The sequence below is a fragment of the Oryx dammah genome, unplaced genomic scaffold (assembly GCF_014754425.2).
Source record: "Oryx dammah isolate SB20612 unplaced genomic scaffold, SCBI_Odam_1.1 HiC_scaffold_3, whole genome shotgun sequence".
In the NCBI taxonomy this organism is placed as follows: Eukaryota; Metazoa; Chordata; class Mammalia; order Artiodactyla; family Bovidae; genus Oryx; species Oryx dammah.
Window position 1 is genome coordinate 112,612,467 of NW_024070187.1, and position 16,506 is coordinate 112,628,972.

Here is a 16,506-nt window from a genome sequence, read left to right on the forward strand (position 1 = left end):
GGTGGGGGGATGGATGGATAGGTGAATGGATAGGTGGGTGGGAGGGTGGATGGTGGATGCTGGATGGATGGGAGGATGGATGCGTGGGGGTGGATGGATGATGGGTGGGTGGATGCGTAGGGGTGGATGGATGACGTAGATGGATCAATGGCAGTTTAATGAATGAATGAAAGAATTTCTACCAGTAGGGACCACCATGGTCAGGGACCTCCAAATGAAACTTCCTGCCTGGCCTGAGCCATGGCTATCTACAGGACCTGGCCTCCTTGCTGGTCCTCAAGTTAGTGTGTCTGCTTTGACCTGGAATACATCACACCCACTCACACACCACTGGCCAAAGCAAGTCTTGTGCCAAGACCTGGTCCTCACTGATTGACTGAAGTTCAGGATGTCCCTGAAATTCCCTGGCCTGGCGGGTTGCCTCTGTTCCGGGTGCTTTCCTTTGGGACAGCATGTGCTTTGGGGTATTAATAGCGCTACTTAGCTTTCCATGTAATTAGACTAAAGCACAATCACAGAGACTTATTTTCCCACAGAAATCCACTGCATTGCAATTGCTCTTTAATTTATGGTGCCCTGAAAAATTAATGGAGCTGAAATCTCAGTTATTTTCTTTGGTTCTTTTTTGTCACTATCAGGAAAGAAAAAGGGGAGAAGACAGGCTGTGCTGTGGTTGTAATGGGAATGAGGAATTTGAGGACATCAATAACAGTGACAGCAGGGCTTTCGGCTTTTTAGGCTTCGTGGTTTAGGAAGCTCGCTAACTCCCCAGAAGCCAGATGGCATGGGTGGACAGCGTCAACTTTGATGCCCACAGACCCGGTGTGTCAGGCAGTGTCTGCTGCTCTAGAGCTGAGTAACACACAGCCCCAGAGCTCCTCGGCTCCCAGCAGCAAGCATTCTTTCTCATTCCCGGGTCTCTGAGTCAGCGGGGGTCCTGGCGGGTTTGGCTGGGACTGCCTAGCCGTGGCTCCTGGGCAGGGTTCAGGTCTCTAGTTCTGGAATCAGTGGTTACTTGCGGACGTGCTAGTCTCACGGCAGAGGGGCAGAGGAAACCGCACGGGGACCTTCATGTGTCTGCTTATACCTGGAGAACATAACACCCCCTCCCACGGGCAAAGCAAGTCACGTGCCAAAGGCACGTGGACCGCAGGCTGGACATAAATATCCGACTCACAGGGGCTGACAGATGTCTGCAAAACCAAATGCCTTCCTCTGCCCCCTCCCCACCCCTCCCCGCTCAGATGCCTGCCCCCTCTAGCAGACAGACCCTCTTCCCCTGCTCAGACTGCCCTAACTCCCTATTTCTAGTTCCCTCCTTTACTGTGTCACTGAGGCTACCCTATTTGGATCCTGGACAGGCTCCCTGGGTGAGATCCAAAGGCAGTGGTTTTTCTTTCAAGGCTCAGCAAATTGCATTAGGCTCCTGGGATCAAAAGGATGTCAGAGCCGGACAGCCCGGCCCCCATGTCAGCTCGCTAGGGACCCCTGGTATGACACTGATCAGTCTGTTTCCTTCCGCTCGAGCCTCAGACCTGCTCACAGACAGAGCCCTGGGCACTTAACCTCTAAGACATCAGTAGACCCACTCTTATGTTTTATTCTGCTTCCTGTCAAGAGCCTCCTCGCTTTCCAGCACTGTGAGAAATTGGCCTGAGCATGAGAGTGCCTTCCAGAAACTTCAGTTCAGTTCAGTTCAGTCGCTCAGTCGTGTCCGACTCTTTGCAACCCCATGGACTGCAGCACACCAGGCCTCCCTGTCCATCACCAACTCCCGGAGCTTGTTCAAACTCACCGTTCATCGAGTTGGTGATGCCATCCAACCATCTCATCCTCTGTCGTCCCCTTCTCCCATCTTCAGTCTTTCCCAGCATTCAGGGTCTTTTCAAATGAGTCAGCTCTTCACATCAGGTGGCCAAAGTATTGGAGTTTCAGCTTCAACATCAGTCCTTCCAACTGATTTCCTTTAGGATTGACAACTTAGTAGAGGAGAAAAGACACCTTGGCCAATCAGGGAAGCCTGCCTGGAGAAGGGGGGTTGAACAGGGGCTTAGAGAATGAGTCAGGATGTAAGTTTACTTTTTAATAGAACTTCTGAGCAGCAAAGATAATTGCACAAGAAAAGAAAGGAAAATGAGCCCCGGTAGTCCTCCAGGGGTTGGTGGGGGGGACAGACAAGAGCTCTCCTAAGAAGGGATGAGCGGGATCTGTGGTCAGGAGAACAGCTTTGCAAGCAGTGAGAATTTTACAGCTCTGAGTATGTTCATTTTTGCTCTGACCTTTGTGTCTGATGGGGCTCAGGCAGGAAAGCGACCTCACTCTGGATATTTTAAGTAGAAGAAGGATTTAGGATTTAGGGCAATTGGGTCCTCTCTAAATTGCTGGGACTCTGGATGGGGGGCTTCAGACCAGACTCCCAAGGATCCTCCCAGAAGCCTGAGGATCTGGACCAGGAGGGGAAGGCAGGGTACCAGAAGCTCTGTGAGGTCACCAAGATCAAGAACACGCAGCTGATGCTGGGGTCCAGGCATCTGAAGTCATCACTGCTGCAGCCCACAAACTGCCTGGGAACGTCCACAAAGCCAGTGATTGGTCCTGTGGCTGCCTCCACCACAAATGCCCTTCCAGCCCCCAGAACTGGAGGATGGATGCCAAGCACGTCCCCATGACCTTGTTGACCAGCAAAACAGAGTTACCACGTGATCCAGCAATCCCACTCCCTGGGCATATATCCAGAGCACACCGTAATTTGAAAAGACACGTGTATCCCATTGTTCACTACAGCCTGACTGTGCATCAGCAGAGGAGTGGATGACGAAGAGGCGGTCCATACACACAACGGAACGTTACTCAGCAGCAAGAGAGAATGACATAACGCCATTTGCAAAAACATGGCTGGATCTAGAGATTATCATACCAAGTAAGCCAGGCAGAGAAAGACAAGTACCATATGACAGCACACACATGTGGAATCTAAAAATAAAGGCATGAATAAATCTATTTACAAAGCAGAAATAGACCCACAGACATAGAGAAGAAACTTACGGTTACTGAAGGAGGAAGAATAAATTAGAAGGTTGGGATTAACATACCCATGCGTGCACGCAAAGTCGCTTCAGTCATGTCCGACTCTCTGCGACCCTATAGACTGTAGCTCACCAACTTCCTCTGTCCGTGGAATTCTCCAGGCAAGAATACTGGAGTGGCTTGCCAGGCCCATCTCCATGGGATCTTCCTTACCCAGGGATCAAACCCACGTCTGTTACGCTTCCTGCATTGGCAGGCAGGCTCTTTACCACTAGCGCCACCTGGGAAGCCTAACATACATACACATTGCTGCTGCTGCTGCTGCTAAGTCACTTCAGACATGTCTGACTCTGTGCGACCCCATAGACGGCAGCTCACCAGGCTCCTCCGCCCCTGGGATTCTCCAGGCAAGAACACTGGAGTGGGTTGCCATTTCCTTCTCCAATGCATGAAACTGGAAAGCGAAAGTGAAGTCGCTTCAGTCGTGTCCGACTCTGTGCGACCCCATAGATGGCAGCCCATCAGGCTCCTCCATCCCTGGGATTCTCCAGGCAAGAACACTGGAGTGGGTTGCCATTTCCTTCTCCAATGCATGAAACTGGAAAGTGAAACGGAAGTCGCTCAGTCATGTCTGACTCTTAGCGACCCCACGGACTGCAGCCTACCAGGCTCCTCCGCCCATGGGAGTTTCCAGGCAAGAGTACTGGAGTGGGGTGCTACTGCCTTCTCTGTATATACACATTACTATATATAAAATAAATAAGAAACTATGGCATAGTACAGGGAACCAGACTCGCATTTTGAAATAACTTATAAGGAAAAGAATCTGAAAAGTAAAGAACATATATATAGAAAGCATATATATATTATTTATTATATATTATTATATACATTGGGCTTCCCTGGTAGCTCAGCTGGTAACGAATCTGCCTGCAATGCGAGAGACCTGGGTTCAATTCCCTGGCTTGGGAAGATCCCCTGGAGAAGAGAAAGGGAATGTATACAAAAAAATTATATACATTATTTATAAACAAATCATATATATATATAAATTACTGTACCGTACAGCTGACACGAACATGACATTGTACATCAAAACTGTACTTCAAGAAATAGATGGCCAAGGCCGTAGGGAACTGATTCCACGGCACTCTGGCCTTCCAAACCTCGCACGGGAGCGTCTGTCTGACCCAGAAGTCTAGCTTCGAGGGAGTCTGAGCAACGTTGGATTTCAGCTTTGCAGCCTTTGCGGCATGACCAGTTACCCTACAGCAAGGGAGAAAAGGGTGCTGAGTTCCAACCATATCTCCAGCCTGCCGCTGAACGCCGGGTGGAATTGCCGTGCTTCTGAGAATTGCGTGAGACCCCCGGCACACGTGTCTGCGAACGCACCTTCCCTCCGCCCTCCTCCCCCTCTTTCTCCTTTATTTCTCCCTTGTCCTGACTCCCGATCGGTTTCATCCTCACATCAGAGCGGCACGTGCTACGGCACCCCGTTCCACTCCGTGTCTTGAAGCCTCCATCTAAAGCAAGCCCGCTCATCCCCAGGATGCTGCCGTGCAGATTTTAGCTGTGGTAACTAGGACGTCCCTGATGTGTTTATTCTTGTGTATTCACTGGTATTGGTCTTTTACTCAGCAGAAATGTTCTATTTCTGCAGCGACTGGCTGTGCAGTATGAAATCACCTCCCACGAGAGCGAATTGGAAAGGCTTCATAAAGTTCCGGGCGGGTGTCATAAACACAGAAGCGTCGGCAGCGATGGAAACAAGCCCACCAGCCATTAAGCTGGGGGTCTCATAACTTGCAGCTGGAAACTGACAGCTACCATCTCCTTTTTCCTTCACTTACACTGCCTGAGGATCTGAGCCATGCTCTCTCAATCTGCAGATGGGTAAAGCGAGACTGCCCTCAGGGAGAGGAGTCAGCCTGGGGGCGGGAGAGGGGAGGAGGGCTGTTCCAGGTGGAGGGGCAGCATGTGTGAAGGCCAAGAGGCAAGAGAGAGGACAGAGATGGACCCAGAAAAGAGCGAGGGTCGAACACAATGGGAGCCTGTTGAGAAAGCTGCGAAAGAGCCTCTGGTTCTAAGTAGCCCAGGGCTGGGAAGCCCTGGACGGGTAGCTGGGGAGGCGACCGGCACTGAGTGGGAGACGGACTAAGATGCCGACTCTCAGCCTCTTCGGGGAAGAAACCCTCGCAGACTGGGTGTTCCCTCCCTGCAGGTGAGAGCAGAGGAGAGCAGCTGAGCAACTCCAAGTTTATGGGAAAGGACCAGGCTCCCCTGGTGGCTCCATGGTAAAGAATCCACTTGCCAGTGAGGAGATGCAGGTTCGATCCCCGGTCGGGGAAAGATCCCACGTGCCGTGAGGACTCAGCCTGTGCAGCACACCTGTTGAGCTTCTGCTCTAGAGACCAGGAACCAAAACTCCGGAGCTCACGTGCCGCCACTCCTGAAGCCCCTGCACGCCAGGACCCGTGCTCTGCAGCAAGAGAAGCCCCTGCAATGAGAAGCCCCCATGTCACAACTGGACAGTGGCCCCTGCTGGCCACAACCAAATAAAAGCCCAGGCAGCAACGGAGGCCCAGCACAGCCAAAAATAAACAAATAAAATGATTTTTTTTTAATGTACCAAAAACTTAAAAACACTTGCAAAATAACTGGAGTAGTCAGTCTTTAAAAAAAAAAAAAAAAGGAACAAGTGTTCACGATCGTTGCCAGGGTCACAGCGTGTCCGTCAGACGACCATTCAGAGTGACTCTCTAGAGGCTCTTGGTGATGTTCACGGCGGGGACAGCCTCCCTGAAGTGGGCGTCTTCTCACAAGTCCCCGAGGTTAGGAGGTTCGGAGATGCTTTTGGCAAGGAGGACACACTTAGGCAGGAGCTTGTCTGCTTTTCTGCGGCTATGGCAAAGACAGAAGGGACGTTTTCCACAAGTTTCTCTCCCAGGCAGCCGTGGGGTCTGCAGCGGTCAGGGCCGTTGTTGGCAAGGGGGCGAGGAGGTCCAGGCACCCAGACTGACAGTGTGGGTGGACCCAGGACAGACCAGGATTGAGGGACCAGGCGGGCGTGGGGTGCTGGCTCCTGTGGTCTCCGCCTCGCCCCGTGCAGCTCTGTCCAGGAGAATGGTGGGGCGGACACTCCCCCAAGGGACCCCGAGCCCCACGTCAGCTCATTGTTCCACCTGGCTTCACTCAAGGATTAGGTCTTTCGAGTCAGTGATTGCAGAGCATGAACCCTAAGCGCAGGCCCTGGGTCCCTGCAGCGGTCAAGGCCCCAGCCAGCCTGCAGGGGGGGCGTTGCTGTTCCTGCACTGACCGGCTCTCCCTTCCTGCCCCTCCTCCCCAGCGCCCAGCCCCCACGAGAGCTGAAGGGACGTTCAGGTCCCTCCCACGTGCCTGCGCCCAGACACACCACGCCCAGGACCTCTGCCACACACACCTGCACCCGCCGTCTCTAGGGTCCTCCCGGCCGGCCTGGGGTCAAGAACGGCCCTGTGTGGAGTTCCCACCTGACCTTCTGCATCTTGGAGGCTGGTCTGCAGCCACCTAGAGCGCAGGGCCTGCCCTCTCCGCTCCCCCGCGGGGCTGAGCAAGATCCACCTTCGCGGGGCGCTCCGCGTCCAGGGCAGACGGGCCTCTGGGAAGAGGCTCGCTCCTCGGTCATAACCAGACCTTCCTCTCTGCTCTTTCTGCCCTAAAGCTCTACGTGTCGTCTGACTTGGGGCGGAAGTGGACCCTTCTGCAGGAGCGAGCGACCAAAGACCACGTGTTCTGGTGAGCGCGCCCCGCGGGACCCGGGGCCCCCAGCCCTGCCCTCCTCACCCCGGGGGCCTCCAGGGCACCCTCTCTGCTCTGCTGGGCGGTGTCAGAAACGGCCGAGGGCTGGGACTCAGCGTCCCCCGGCCACGTGTGTGTTTGTTTACCTGTGAGTCTCCTCCTCTGGGCCTCCGCTTCCTCGACAGTAGATGGGGGCGCTAATGCCCATAACCCTGGCACAGCACCCACGCTCGCAGGCCTCCTGCCCCCTCGCAGATCTGCCCTGCCCCCTCCCTCCCCCCACCGCCCCCTCCCTCCTCCCCACCCCCCTCCCTCCCCCTGCCCTGGTCCTGACTCAGCCCCTGACTCACTGCCCGGCGGTGCAGCCCCAGCCAGCGCCCCGGCTCGGTCCCCATTTCTGTCATCTCTTGGGAGCTGATCAAAATCGGTCTGCGTAGGTAGCTCTCTGGCCTCACTGCCCCAGCGAGGGGGCTCCGGTGCTCAGGAAATGCCTATTGGATGAGAGAGCGAGTGAGGCCCACAGAGGATGAGACTTGGCCGAGGTCCGCAGGCAGAGGGCGGGGGAGCCGAGTGCGGGGTTCCCGCGGCCTCTAGAGGTGCACAGAGAGATAGGCTCTTTCTACCAAGGTGTGATTCCTGAATGTGGACATGTGCGCACACACACACTCATGTTCTCTGCTTCGCATCTCATTCGGGCCACACACTAACGCATGGACTCCCCGCCAGGCCACAGTTCTGTCTCCACAGGACAAACACGTGGAAACAACTCCCTGCCCACCCCTATGCCTCTTCAGTGTCTTCATGCCAATCAGGACCAGGAACTAGCTGCCTGACATAGGGCCACAGGCTGCAGAAGAGAAGCCTTGGTCTCTCCCCTGGAGCAATGGCCTGTCGGTGCGCCTTCCACCACATGCCTGCCCTCGGGAGGGCCCGGGTCTTCCTCAGAAACTAGGGCACCAGTCTGAGGCCTTGTCATTCCTGTCAACAGGGCTCAGGGAAGTGGGGAGGGGTCAGGAGGTGCGGAGAGGCTGGGAGGAGGGGAGGGGTCAGGAGGTTGGAGGGGTCAGGAGGGGGAGGGGTCAGGAGGTTGGAGGGGTCAAGAGGAGGGAGAAGCCAGGAGGAGGGAAGGATCAGAAGTTAGGAGGGATGAGGAGGAGGGGAAGGGCTAGGAGGTGGGAGGGGTCAGGAGGAGGGGAGGAGCTAGGAGGTGGGAAGGATCAGGAGGAGGGGAGGGGCTAGGAGGTGGGCGGGGTTAGGAGGTAGGAAGGGTTAGGGAAGGGGAGGGGCTAGGAGTTAGAGGGGGTCAGGAGGAGGGGAGGGGCTAGGAGGAGGGGAGGAGCTAGGAGGAGGGGGGGAGCTAGGCGATGGGAAGGGTTAGGAGAAGGGGAGGGGCTAGGAGGAAGGAGGGGTCAGGAGAGGGAGGGGGCAGGGAGGGGGCAGTCTCTGAGCTGGAGGCCTGGGAGATTAGCAGAGCTGGCAGCTCCACTGATGCGTCCAGTCCCAGGGAGACCTCTGGGGTCACCGAGAGAAGCGGCCCACAGACACTGAAAGCAGAGTTTGTGCTCATTTGGACACATTGTTGTCTCGGGCAAATCAAATGATTTCTTCCCCAAGCTTCTGTCCTTGACCTGACAGCAGGAATTGCCAAAGCCCCATGTTCTAAGACCTTCATGTTTTGAGACACTTAAGCAAGTGTGCTCATTAGATTGACCTCCTGGGGCCATGGTCAGGGACTGGGACACCTACTGTGTTTGGGGACCGTGATGATTCTGGCTCATCACCTCCCTGCTAGTCTCTCAACGGCACTGGGACAGAATCGTGAGGGCCTCCCAGCAGCAGCCACATTGTGAACCCTGACCATCCACCAGGTGCCGACCACAGGTCCAAGGGCATCATCTTATGAAATCCACACAACAACCCCGACTGTCTCCCCTTCATGTCACAGAGGGGGAAGCGGAGAGGCCAGGGCACGTGTCCTCAGTCACACTGCCCGGAAGCAGCAACCCCAGGCCACAGCTGCTTCTGCTTGTGGCCGGTGGCCATGCCCCTGGCCGCTCTGCCAAGCAATCTGATCTCCTGCCTTCCCCAGGCATTTCCAAGTTGGCCTTGGCACTCCAGCCCAGGTCCACCCATAAAGCCTCAGCCTTCCTCTTCCATGAGCTCCAGTGCCTGCCAGGTCGGGGGCAAGAGGCAGGGCCTCTGTCCTGAGGGGAGGTGAGGGGGTGACCGCTGCAGCCCTGGAGGCTGGTGGTGGGCGTCGAGGGTTCAGCAGAATTGTTCGCATCAGAGCTTTCCTTAGTAACTGTCAACTCCCCAGGTTCCCAGAGCCACGGGCTTTTCCAACAGCTTGCTCAGCCACAGGTCTTCTCAAGGAACTGCTGCTTCCAAACAGCAGACCGAGGGCCTTCCCCAGACACCAGCTTTGGGGACCTTGACAAACAAGAAGGTCTAGGGGGCAGGCAATGTTTGTCCCTTCCCACAGGGAGCCAGGCTCCATCTGAGCTGTGTAAGTGCAGAGGTTCACGTGGTCTTTCAAGACCCGCGGTCGAGGGTTTCTAGGGGCAGGGACCTCAGGCTCACCATGCTCCCAGCCTGTTGCTGGGCCTGGTGTGTGGGCCCTCTGGAAAGGGGCAGGGGAGAGACTCCGGTGGAGAGAGAGACAGGGAATGAGAGAGGAATGAGTGGATCAATGAAAAGTGAGATAAATGAATGAGTGAGTGAATGAGTGCATGAGAAAGTGAATGAGTGAGTGAATGAGTGAGCAAGCCACAGGCCGGGTGTCATCACCCCATTCACAGATGACGGATGGTCAAACTAAACTTCCTCTGCTGAGCCGAGGACCCGTCAGCACTCCTGGTAGGGAACAATGTCTGACTTTATTCAGAAAAGAGAGGAAAATGTCAGGCAGGAAGCCTCCTTCCAAGGAGCTTACAGATGGCCTATTCAGCAAGCCTAAATCAACACTTCGCCTTGCACTCGAGACTGTCTGGAGGGCCGGCGTGATTGATGCTGGCTCCCACACTGAAACACTCTGACTGCACTTCCCACCACCCGAGCATCTGTGGATTTCCCGTGTCCAGCAGGGACCACCTGGCCCCTGGAGGAGACAAAGCGCACAGGGACCCTGGCGCCAAGCCTGCTGGGCATTGGGTTGAGAACTGAGGGGCCAGCGTGAGGCCAGGGGCTGTCCACAGTGGGAGCTGAGTGCTCTGCGGGGACGTCTCACTGGCCTGGAAGGGCCGTGGGGATGCCTGTCCACAGCGCTGAGTGGCGCCGCTGATGACACTCACTCTGATGCGGTGAGACTCGGCGCCAGATTCTCAGTCTGCCCTTCGGCAAAGTAACTGTGCTGCACCAACCAGGTCGGTGTCCGTGAGAGAGTCAGCCGGTGGACGCCTTTGGAATAGTCATATCGGCTGGAATGTACATTATAACACATGCAGTCAGCTCATGACACCCACGACCTCCTGGGTGTTCTCACCTAAGAGATGGCTGAAGCAGACAGAAGGTTCTAAAGGGGGTGGACAGACAGAAGGTGACCGTCCAGTTGACACGGGGAACCAGGAAAGTCTGGGAAACCCCGGACCACAGCACATCACCCCGAAGTGTCCTCTCAGGTGGAAAACCTGCACTTCACCGCCTGGGCGCCATGCTGGCCGGGCAGGGGGCAGCACTCGCCTCGCCCCCCGCAGAGGATGTAGCCCCAGCCCCTGTGGCGCGTCTTCCTCCTGTTCTTCTCAGCCTTGTTGAGCTCTCTGCTGTCACCAGCCACGGTCCCCACTGTGTCCTGTGCTGCCTGAACCCCTGGTCCAGTCGTGTCTGACTCTGCGACCCCATGGACTGTATATGTCTTGGAACTCTCCAGGCCAGAATACTGGAGTGGGTCACCTTTCCCTTCTCCAGGGCATCTTCCCAACCCAGGGATTGAACCCAGGTCTCCCGCATTGCAGGCGGATTCTTTACCAGCTGAGCCACCAGGGAAGCCCGAGAATACTGGAGTGGGCAGCCTAGCCCTTCTCCAGTGGATCCTCCCAACCCAGGAATCAAACCGGGATCTCCTGCATTGCAGGCAGGCTCTTTACCAACTGAACGATCAGGGAAGCCCCCAAACTAGGGTGATATTCCCAGGCCTCTCCTGCCTCCTAAGATCATTTCCATCACTAACACACATATGCACACGCACATGTATGCACACACGTACAGACATGGACGCACAACTCTTCTCTAAACTACTCTAAACGGAAGAATGCCCAGCAAGGCAGAGGTGGGGGCTCCGTCGGCCTCCCAGGAGCAGCTGGGCTCTGGGGGAGGGCCGTGTCCTCTGAGCCTCGGACCCAGGAGGCCACGAGGCTCCCAGGGGTTCTGGCAGCAGGCAGGCCCAGGAGGAAGGGCTTGGGGGCTTTGTTTCCAAAGCCAACCTCTGCCGTTCTTTTCCAGGGCTGTGTCTGGGGTGGACACTGACCCTGACTTGGTCCACCTGGAGGCTCAGGACCTCGGAGGAGGTAAGCGGGGAGGATGTAGGAGCTGGGCACCCCGAGTGCTCACCCCACGGCAGGCTCGGCCGCCCTTGTCCTTGGCGACTGGCCCTGAACAGCTGACCTCGCTGTGTTATGAGGTGGCATAATTTTAAATGTGCTTGTTTTCCAGCCAGGGATAAATCGAAGTCAAGGAGCTCCGCTCCAGTGGAAAAGTCTATTAAGAGGGCGATTTGTTCTGGCCCCTGAGCACTGAGTGCTTCCCCATCTCTCAGCCCCGATCCCCACCCTGCACTTGCTGAGTGTTGAGGTGGGGCAGGGACTCTGATGGCTACTCCCGGCTCCAGGGGGGCAGGAGCCTTCCTGGCAGATGAGCCCAGGGGCCACGCCTGTTATGAGGAAGGTCCTCTGTGCTCACTGCTGACAGAACCACGGAATGTTCTAGAACATCACAGCCAGTAGGACCTATAGGTTGTGTCTTCACTCAACAAACACTGGCTGAGCCCCCTGTGGACCAGGCCCAGGGCTGACCCTGCTGAGGACCCACAGGTGGACAAGACACAGCCCTGCCCTTTGCCTGGCAGGACCTCCTTGGTTTCTACTGGCATGCAGACCAGGGCAGGGCCACGCTTCACCTACAGTGGGTGCCGACAACTGCAAGCTGCTGTCCCTGGTGGGGGACGTAGCACATGGAGGGTGGGTTCAGTGCCAGGCACTGGAGTCCTGGCTGGTGACCGAAGCTCTGGAGATAGCTCCCAGCCCTTTATGTGGCAGCCCGGTGAGCCTGGAGGTGACCTCAGCTCCCTGCCCTCAGCACCCTTCTCTGTGGAATGGGTCCCACGCGTAGTGCTCAGCCTGGGGCGGTGTGGGTCATTGCGGGGGGATCCCCTTACCACGTCCAAACACTCGGCTCTCCCCTGGACGCCCCAGCCCCTGTCCTGCAGGGAGCAGGGCAGCGGTACTGTTGCTTCTGCTTCACTTCTTGAGCCCCGTCATGGGGTCTGGAGCCGGTGCAGACCCCAGCCCTGCCACCCTCCATGCAAAAATCCCGACCTGGGAGTCCCACCAGAACCCCCTCCAGCCGAGCTTGGTGGCACAGAATCCCGGCCTTTAGGACCCACTGCACTGGCCACGCCACCTACCCTCCAGCCAGCCTGAGCCACTACCGTTCCCCAAGGCCACGCTGGCCCCTGCCATTGCCCCTGCGGGAGGCTGGGCCTGTCCCCGGAAGGACCCTGGGGTGACAGTGCAGGCTGTGGACAGGAGGACGGTCACTGCTGTCTCACTGGGGCTTGTTCACGAGAGCCGAGCGCCCGCCTCCCTTCTCAGCCCCGTGGTCAGAAACTTCACCTCGGCAGCCTCAGAGTGGCTCCAGAGAGTGGTTTACGCCACAGAGATTAGCGAGGGCTGTGGATCGGCCCTTCTCCCACCGCACAGACCGTCCATGCCGCGAGAGGTGGCCTTTGTCTGTCTTGCTGGCAGTAGAGCTGGAGCAGGGAGGACCTGGGCATCGTGACACGAGCGAGCGAACGAGCAGACGAAGGCGTGGCCGAACGAGTGGGCGAGCGAGCAGACGGTCCACTGAGTCTGGCCTGGGTGCGACTCCACAGCGTGCCCAGCCAGGCAAGCCGGCGACAGGGTACTCAGTGTTGACCACAGGGAGTGACTGGCCTGTTTAGAGGGGAGAAGGACGCGGTTCTAGAGGAATCGGGCTGTGGCACAGCCATGGCTGATTGCGAGCCTACTGTGCGCACTGTTTCAGGGGTCCCTGCCGGTGAGTTAGGGCAGGCCTTCCAGCCCCCAGCCCAGCCCCCTGGCACTCTCTGTGCTGCTCAACTACCCCAGGCCATGGGCAGGATATGCCCGCAAACGTGCTGGTGTCTCTGAGCGCCTGGCTGGGCTCCATTTGGCCCCTGTGGTTAATTCTGCTCCTGCCCACACGTGGGAGAGATGATTCCCCAGGGCAGAGGCTCCAGGCTACTCCCCGGGGGCCTCCCATCCCAGAGACAGAGGGCCTGATGGAAACAGGAGTCTCCAGGCAAAGCTGGTGTTCAATTTGCTCAACCATAGATACCTCAAAAAGGATGAAAGGGTTTGTGTGGGGAAGGAACCCCTAAGTCCCTGCTCACACCCACCTGTTGATTGGGTGTGAGTGGAGAGACGTCTGGAGGGCAGGAGGGGTCTCAGCTGTGACAGGCACTGTGGTCCTGGACTGTCCCTTCCCTTGGTGGCCACATGCCTGCTGGGCCCGGGGAAGGCCAGTGGCTGGGGCTTGTGTGGGGATCTCCTGCCCACACCTCTGGGGCTTGCTCTGCGGCCCCTCTCCCAGAGAGGGGGTCCAGGTGTCCAGGGAGGCACAGGTGTTGTGTCTGCAGGCAGCCTAAGCCAGGGGCAGAGGGTGCACCGGGCAGAGCACGGACCTAGTCCTGCTCACACAGCTGTGCTCTCCTGCACGACTTTAGCCCAGGGTCAGCAAACGCTTCCCATCAAGGCCAGCTGGCAAACATGTCAGCTTGGCTGGCCGTGCGGCCTATGCTGCCCGTGACCGCCATGGTCGTGTGAAGGCGCTGTGTGTGACGCGTAAACACGCAGACATGGCTGTGTTCCATTGAGCCTTTTTTTGGGAAAAGCCTGGAGGCTGGCCGGGTGGCCCTTCGCTCAGCCTCAGTTTCTGCATCTGGAAGATGGGATCCCCCTGCCCCCCGGAGTATGGTCCTGAGGATTAAAAGAGCTCCTCACAGGAGAGCGCCGGGCACAGAGCCACCCCCCTACCCCCACTCAGCAGCAGGTGTAGCAATCGCAGGGCCAACCCTTTAAAATTCAGACCCACAAAGAACATCCGCGGTGGTGGTATCGGAACACGGAGCGAGAAGGTCCAGCACTTCATCGTGTCTGGGGCTGCGTCTGACTCCGTCAGCTAGCGTCTGGGCATTCGGAGATTTCATGCCCCGCGTGGCTGCCTCTTATCCCCTGCAGGCTTTCGCTACGTCACCTGCCAGATCCACAACCTCTCCGATAGCACACGGACGACGCCCTTCGCGGGCCCCATCGACCACGGCTCTCTGACCGTGCAGGACGACTACGTCTTCGTTAAGGTGCGCTTGCTTCCGGGGCTCCTGGAAACTGGCAGGAGGTGATGCAGAATATAAGCCACTCTGGGGGGAATGGAATCACTCCAACAGGAAGCCATGAAACGGCTATTTTACCTTCAAGTGCTACTTACTTCAGTTCCTGCTGCCCCTGTGGCGAGGTGCCCGCCCCCCAGAACCCTGCAAGGCCAGAGCACTGGTGCAGGGCTGCCATCCGCTCCTTCTCCCTTCTGCCCACCAGGACCCTCCCACAGCTCAGGGCCCCCAAGCCTGAACCCGTGTGGCTCCATCTGGCTCTGGTGGCTTTGAGTTGGTATGGGTCCTCTCTGGTCATTGTTCTTGGCTACTGGGCGTCAGCCATCCATAGCCCAGGGACCAAGCCCTGCTGCCTGGCACTCAGATCACAGTTGGGACCATCCTCCAAAACCGTGGGATCTGACTGTCCAGAGGCTCCAGGGAGCAGCTGGTCATACTACCTCTTGATCACTTCCACTGGTGAGGAACTTGCTCCTTTCAAAACAGCCCATCCCCTCCGAGACAACTCAAGTCTTTGGAAATGTCTTTACAGCAGTGAGATAAAGTGTTCCACCACTCTCATCCACTGGCCCCTGTTCTGCCCGCTAGGATCCCAGGAGATGATACCACAGGCTCTGATGGAGACGGTTCCTAAGGGCACTGGCTGGGTGCTCTCTCCACCGAAGGCTCCCCCATCTCAGAGACACTTGACCACCCCAGCAGAGTGGACCAGCACCTCCTGTGGAGTGGGGGCTGGAACTGGCAGGGTGTGTCACGGCCCCCGTTAAGGCAGTCAGTAAGAGGCTCCTGCCACCACCAGCCCTGACTGCCAGCCCTGCTCTCATTCTCCTTCACCCACTGCTGAGGCCCCTCGGCTTCCCATACCTTCTGTCTGTCTGCACGTGCTCTTTCCCTGGGCTTGGAGTGCTCACGGCCCCTTCTCCACCTCCTCTTCCGATACTCTGTCATGTACCCCCTCCTCCAGGAAGCCTTCCTTGGCTTCCGCCTACTTCAGGCCCGCTGGGTGCCTCCTTGGAGTGCCCCCAGCTCTCTCTCCCTTCCTTCATTGCAGCCCAGGCCACACTGACATCCTTTACTGTTTACCGTAGACCCTGCAGTCTGCAGGGAGGGTGCACTCAGCACCTCCCACTGCATTTCTCAAACATCTGCTGGGTGTTGGGACAACAGTGGCATCAGCTTCTTTGACAATCAACCCCACATGGAGTGTTTTCGAAACACTTTGCTTGGTCCCCCACCACCCCAGCCTGAGACCCTGGGGGCACAGCTGTGGCTGAACGGGCTGGCCTGGTCCTTGTGTAGCAGGGGGCCCTGAGTCGGGGTGGGGTCTTGGTTAGAGGTGCTGGGAAGCCTGGCCAGGCTGAAGGTGGGCCATGCGAGGGGGTGGCTCAGGGAGGACTGGGGTGCTATAAGGAAGCAGGGGGCACCATGATCGGGCAGCTCAGGGACCAGGTCTAGAAGTGGGGGCTCAAGAAGCTGAGTTGCAGTGGGTGAAGGGGCCACCCCTGTACTCAGCCTTGGCGGTGCGCAGGCGTGATCGTGACGGCTCTCAGCTCTGGCGCAGAGGCCTGGTCTGCTGCTGGTGACACTGTCTGCATCAGACGGGAAAGGTGCATGCCTGGCTAGGGGCTGAGGTCAGGGGCCACAGGGCTCTGTCCAGCTCCTGGCCCAATCCATCTCCCATTGCCTGTTTGCCCCCTTGCACCTCTTCCCCTCTCCCTCTTCCCCACTTGCCCTTCCCCCAAAGAAGCAAACGCTGCTCTTTTCCTGGCTCTTCCATTATGTCCCATGGGAGACAAGTTACTCCAGCTCTGGGCCTCACTTTGCTTATCTGTAAAATGGAAGTGACCACAGCTCGTGGAGCTGCTGGTCTTGATGCCGACGAACTGTCTTGGGTCACACACGTGGCCATCCCAGGAGTCGTGCCTGTCGTTCTCCTTCTCCTGCCTTGGGTTTTGGTGGCATCTTGTGTGACTTGAACTTACCTTTGTCCCGTCTCTTCCTCTACTCAGCAGCTCACCGAGTACTCTCACTAAGAGAAGTTCTGGGGAACAGAATTTTCTTTCCCTTGTACTGTAACTCAGATATAGGGAAGCAAAGTGCTG

General features: G+C 57.2%; 1 protein-coding gene across 1 annotated transcript in view; it reads left to right on the top strand.

Moving 5' to 3' along the window:
- SORCS2 (sortilin related VPS10 domain containing receptor 2) overlaps positions 1-16,506 on the top strand; it is a gene marked incomplete at its 5' end in the record, with an annotated part of 492,994 nt that overhangs the window by 405,951 nt on the left and 70,537 nt on the right. The window contains 3 exons of the mRNA XM_040237340.1: positions 6,728-6,801; positions 11,242-11,306; positions 14,256-14,374. Of these exons, the coding sequence (XP_040093274.1) occupies positions 6,728-6,801; positions 11,242-11,306; positions 14,256-14,374 (258 nt within the window). The remainder of the gene's footprint in view (positions 1-6,727; positions 6,802-11,241; positions 11,307-14,255; positions 14,375-16,506) is intronic.